This window comes from Vanessa tameamea, chromosome Z (assembly GCF_037043105.1).
Source record: "Vanessa tameamea isolate UH-Manoa-2023 chromosome Z, ilVanTame1 primary haplotype, whole genome shotgun sequence".
In the NCBI taxonomy this organism is placed as follows: domain Eukaryota; kingdom Metazoa; phylum Arthropoda; class Insecta; order Lepidoptera; family Nymphalidae; genus Vanessa; species Vanessa tameamea.
Window position 1 is genome coordinate 4,053,701 of NC_087341.1, and position 6,589 is coordinate 4,060,289.

General features: G+C 31.9%; 1 protein-coding gene across 1 annotated transcript; it reads left to right on the forward strand.

Moving 5' to 3' along the window:
- The first annotated feature begins 434 nt into the window (after positions 1-434).
- On the forward strand, positions 435-6,134 carry LOC113404235 (uncharacterized). Its single transcript, XM_026645084.2, has 2 exons — positions 435-521; positions 3,955-6,134. The coding sequence occupies exons 1-2, from the start codon at positions 498-500 to the stop codon at positions 5,245-5,247; spliced, it is 1,317 nt and encodes a 438-aa protein (XP_026500869.2). The 5' UTR covers positions 435-497; the 3' UTR covers positions 5,248-6,134.
- The last annotated feature ends 455 nt before the right edge of the window (positions 6,135-6,589 follow it).

Consider the following 6,589-nt stretch of genomic DNA (forward strand, 5'->3'; position numbering starts at 1 on the left):
ACTTGAACTTGGCTGACACGTTACCGCGTGTCTAGATTCTTAGATTCTAATTGGTCCTAATTTTTAAGACATATAGACATCTTTTAATGTAGAAAATACAGTTTGGCTACCTACAAACCTTACTTTTCAAAAAGAGAATACGAAATGATCAAAATGTATTCTCATAATTGTAATTATGCAATTTTTTTTATTAATTGTAGCTATTCTATATAGACGTTTAAATGTAATAATCGTTCATTGTTTAACATGACGGAACGCTAAAGGTTTATTATATTTAAACAATTGTCGAATTCTACTTTCGTACGAGGTCTAGAAATATCCTTTGAACTTCCCACGCTTCCTGAGGGCCTGCGGAGGACCGGCGAAAGTGAACGTCCCCCCCTCAAAGTCATGTGCCATGGGGTGGGCTCGCGTATATATAAACTGAAAACGAACTTAAACTAATAGAGTAAACAGTTTTACCGTCGAAGCTATCAACGGCCGTTCCCCGCCCCACCATGCGAGGGATATGGAGCCTAGTGGTCAGTGAAGTTTTTTAAAATCGGAATACCGTCGCGTGGTTTTTTGGGTGTGATTGGTCGATATAAATGTAAATTCGGATTATCTTCTCGGGATTTTCGATGTGATACTGATCGATTTTATTTACATATATTTCTTTTTGTATCGAAAAAAAAAACGATTGTGATTCACGTATTGATCTTAATATAATCAATATCGGCCATCGATTTTTTTAACGGCTTAACGAGTATAAATTATTAAACGAGTATAAATATTTAGTTCGTGTTTTCTTAAGACATAACGCCTTAATCGCGTTCATAATCTATATTAATTATAATCTTTTATAAGCTTCATTCTATAAACGGCAGCATGAGTAGCTAATTAAATCGCTAATCAACATCAAATAGCTCCGTTTGCAATTTAAAACTTCACAAAATAGATGAGGTGCGGTTTTTATTCTGGTAGCTAAGTCAAAGATTGACTTCTCAAATTACAAACATAACAAATGATTTGCTTACACGTTTTTACGCGTTTTAGTGATAATAACGGCTAAATATTTGTACCGGACAAACTCCACATTTGAACGCAGCAGTTGGGAAATCTATCTGTAAACATATTTGCAGTAAAAATTATGCTTTTTTCGTTTGATGTTGTTGCAATGAGTTATTTATTTTGAAATATCAAATATTGACAGGTCTCCAGTTAACGAGATCCCAAAGTTTCGGTTCCGTGTTTCTTAGAATAATAATAGTATATATTTGTTTTCGCGTCCATCTAGAGACCTCACAATTACATCGATATAGAACGAATTTCTTTCAATGTATAATAAGGTAGTTTCATTTAATAAATGACACATTCATTCAAATATATATATAGTAAATAAAATTAGCTTTAAACGTCAAATGGGAAGCGTACAATATAATATTCATAAACAACCTTTTAACTTGTCAATAAAGAATTAAAATTGAATACTAAATCCGATCGTCATAAAATGATGTTTTAGAAGTACGTGTCAAAGTCGATTTAAATATTTTATTTTGAATTTAGATCTATATTATTATTTAAATATTTTGAATTTAAATAGAAGAAAGAAAGCAAATAATAAACTATTTTAATAATAAAATAAAGTCGGCATATTATTCAATCACTTCCGATTATAATATAACTCGCTAAAGGTATTTATGTAAATTTATAATAATTCGCCGGGACGCCTTAGACTATCATTTGTTTAATCACAATTGTTTGCGATATTATACGGAAAAAAATACTATAATTATGACTGTAACACTTAGGAAATTGCAAGTCTATTAAATAAATCATGATAGAGTCCATCGGAATATTTACAGTACGATTCATAGTCGGCATCTATATCTCTAGATAAAAATAAATATTTTTAAGTGATAAAACTTTGATGAGTTAGTCTGTCACGTTTTTTGGCTCATGTAAAGTCTTTTAATAAAAAAAAAATATGCCGACACTTATTATAAACTGTGAAGCATTAACGTTTAGCTGGTTATCCAATGAAATTATGTTTTTAATATCTAATCAGATTTTTGTTAGTTAACATATAATACACACATGTTAGTTTTTCTTTTTAATTTACGTATGCATAATTATACATACGTATAATAAGATGAAACAATACTTATGTGTATTGATGGGAAAATTTCTAATCAATTATATAACTATTGAGAGTGTAAACAAACTGACTTCCTTATTAATATTAAAGATGTGATATATAAAAACCTTATCGGATCCATCTTTGTTAAGTTTCCCGTCCGCGATTCTCAGCATTGTCTTAAACAAAGTATTTTTCATTAAAACCGTATGCGATTTTCGTTCTAATTGCTTAAGTCGTGATCACAAAATTGTTTGTATCATTTACAGATAAATAACGTTTTAATCGTAAAGGCGTGTTTCTCGTGAGTTGTATAGCAATGTTTGTTATATAAGGAGCGGATTTCTTTCGGTTCCGTTCTGTCGGGTCACGAGCACGAACGACTTTATTTTGGTAACGTCCAATTATACGTAACGCTGGGGAGGACGTGAGCAAACAAGAGCCTTCACATTGCACCATACGAATACGATAACGATTAATGATTATGTATGGATTCGCACGAATTCTTTTACTTAACACTTAAATTGAATTGATAATTTTAGGCTGTCTGACATCTTATTTATAAATTGTACAAAAAAAAAAAAGAAGATTGATATAATGTATAAACATTTTAAGTAGGTACCTAATTAGAGAGTAATGTCAAGGCGAAATATAAATGACGAATTATTTATGTCCTGCGTGACGTGGATTGTACAATCAAGTGATAAGATCTAAACGGGAATATAAAATATAATTGAAACTGTTGTGTAACTCTTGCATAACGCCATCCGTGCTGTGTGTTAGCCATGTGCGAAGTACTATAACAAATGTACTTTCACGGGTTTTCACTATATTTACATAAGACGTGATAATACGTTTTACATAAAAATTCAGATACTAAGTTTTACATTTTAATTTTAATAATTTGAAATTACATTTACATAGTCAGAATCCAATTCTTTCTTATTTGATTGTGAAAGTAGTCTTGTATCGGTCCTTCAACGTTCAGGAGCTTGGACGGATTCTTAATTAACCGTTGACGTAAAAAAATACAGGATAAATCACAAATATATAAATGTTATAAACATTTATAGGAAACAATATAAATCTTATGTAGGCATACTTTAATGTGGTAATGATCTTCGTGTATTGTAAAATTTCAGAATTTTCATTGCTGGACGTGTATGGATACCGCAAAACGTTTAAGTAGCTGAATTTTAAATATGAAAATGTCTCTTTTTTTATGTAACATACGACGCCTTGATTCTTTTAAACAGGGTAATGAGATTTTTACTGTTTCAACTTTCACTGGGTTCGCCATAACAGCCGTGGAGTACTAAGTCATTACTTCCTGTTTAGTCTCAAGCAGGACCGGTCATAGATAACTGTCTAGGCGAACTTTCCTTTTATTATTCGTTCAATGCCATTACATAATAAGTTATGTTATTTATGTAACTCTCAAATGTCAGGTACGTTGTTTGTTATCGCGTATAACAATAAAAGTCAACTGTTTATAATTTATATCTTGTTTATTATGTATGTTTATTGTTTTACTTTGACGTCAATTATGTAGGATTGGATTATAAGCAATCGTTTTTGAGATTGCTTGAAATGTTTACATTATAATATTTATGTTGTATTTATAGTTAATTCCTGTTTGTGTGTGTTATTTTTAAATTTGTTTTCTCGAATAGTTGATTATCACGTATCGTACTTTATTTTTTATATTTATTTTGTAGGTGTATAAAAATTGTGCTAACGCTTTGCGATTTTATTCTAGACACTGCTATGCGTCTGACAGCCTTGCGATACCACAACACTTTCATTTTAATTAAAAATAGGTGTTTTATTTGTTTCAGATTACCCTAGCGGTAATTCTACAAATCGCTCTAGTATCGGGAAAGGCGTTAATACCACAAGATCAACAAGCTCAGCAACAGTTAGAACAGAAAGGACAAATCAATTCTGCTCAGAAACGTGTCGGATACGACTACCCTGCACCGTCAAATGATTTAATCAATCCATTCCAAGATCATGACAACTTACATCCACACGACGGTCATCATGAAGTTGTCGAAGAACACGTTGACGAATATCATGGCCATGATGACCACAGTCATCACCTAGAAGAACATCATATCGAAGAGCATCATGACCATGAGGATCATCACGACCCCCACGACCATCACGATCATCATGACCATCACGACCATCACGACCCTGGTTATTGGAAGAAAAAGCTAATATGGAAACCAGGATGGAAGAAAATTTGGAAACCAGCTAAAAAACAAATTTGGAAGCCATCTTGGAAAAAAATTTGGAAGCCAATCTGGGTACCAACAAAAATACCTGTTTGGAAAGAAATTAAAGTACCAGACTGGAAAAAGATTTACAAACCCGAATGGAAACCTATCAAAGTGCCCGCTTGGAAAGAAGTTAAGGTTCCGGATTGGAAGAAAATAACAATTCCTGTTTGGAAAGATATTGTTGTTCCTGGGTGGAAAGATATTCAAGTACCTGCGTGGAAAAAACTATGGAAACCAGAATGGGTAAAGGTTGGTATCCCAGGCGAAAAATATTTAGGTAAGGATCATGAAGGTTGGGAATATACGTCTCACGATTTATGGAAAAAGAAGTTAATATGGAAACCTATATGGAAAAAATACTGGAAGCCAGCTAAAAAACAAATTTGGATTCCTGATAAAAAGTTAGTGTGGAAAGACCAGTGGAAGCAAATATGGAAGACAGAAAAACAACAAATTTGGATTGATGACAAGAAACTCGTATGGAAAGAAGCTTGGCAGCAGATTTGGAAACCGTCGAAAAAACTAATTTGGGTGCCCGACAAAAAGCTAGAATGGAAGGAAGCATGGAAACAGATTTGGGTTCCAGACTGGAAAGAAATTTGGGTACCAGGAGTAAAGAAAATATGGAGACCTGTATGGATATCTGAGTGGTTCCCTTCACCCGATCACCACGAGCATGCACACAGTTGGAACAGAAACGACAATAGTTTAGCTGCCAGTCAAAAATCAGTAGCAGTGCAACCATCTCCACAAAAAGTAGTGCCACAACAACCAAAACAGCAACAACAACAACAACAACCACAACAGCGACCACAACAACAATCAATCTGGCAGTTTCCAAAATAATTTATTAAAAGCTTAAGATATAGTCGTACATGTGTAAATATGAGTCAAAGATTACCTTTTAAGTTCTGACTTCAGAAATAAATGGCAGATGAAATCAGAACACGAAGCTGGCTACAGATACGAGGAATAATCGCATCGCATTCTGCAAATAGGTAATTACTATTTTATAAATAAATCTGTTTGCGTTGCGAAAAAAATACAGGTGCGATGCGATTGTTAAACCCAGTTTAGAAACATGTTTTGTAGTAGTAAAGTTTGAAGTGAAAAGCTTTAATAGGTCCTTTTCAATACTAGGACTCAGTCATTAATCGAAAAATATCTCATCTCCATAATTTTCGTATCTCTTTTATCGGATGAATGAATTCTGCAATTATAGAATTTCATCTACCGAGTTGCAATAAAAGTTCATTCGGCCTGTTTACAGTTTATAATTCCGAATATCTGATTTCATTCTCCATTGGGTCGTAAACGTTGTTATTGAATGCAGTTACGAGGATGGACAAATGAGTTCATTTATGATTTTTGTATTTTAAATATTACCATAAAATTTCGGTGATCATATTTTGTATAAATATGGAATTGGTGAATAATTGAAGTTTTATTATTGGTGAATAAAGTGAGACGTATTCATAAGTGAAATAATTTCTGTTCAAAATCGAGTGTCAGATATTTGCTGATGACGCTAATTATATATAAATCAGTTTCAAAAAATGAATGATAGATTAAATCGACTGAGTATGTTATTAAAATTCTCGTTGTTGAGATATTTGTACCCACTGATGCTGTGTATGTTGATTTATGTGTATTGTTAAGTTTATTATTAGTTTAAGTTGTTAGCTGATATAGCGGAACCAATGAAATAAAGAATAAGGTTTTGTTTTAGAAAAGACTATTTTTTGAATCCCTATACTATTAAAAATAAATCTTAATATTTACATTTTCTCAAACTCTTCGAATCGTCTATAATCTAATATAAAATATATTAATGCTCTTAGATTTTTATACTTTAACAAAACGTATCATGATAATTTAATTGTATTTAAATCTCTTTAAAAAATATATTAGAAGTATCTGTTTTCAGAGGAATATATAAATTCTTATTTTCACATTCAGTTAATTTACCAACGATTTACCATTTCATAATAACCTTAATAATATGCATACGCATGACGTAATTTGAATAAAGAGTATTATTACGCATAAATAATTATTTATGCGTAATAACCTTTAATTGTAATCAATAACAAATCAATAAACAAATAACACAGAGACATACAATTATTTTCTATGACCGATCTTAGTTGCGTTTGACTGTGATTTATTTATCTTCATGAAAAACTGT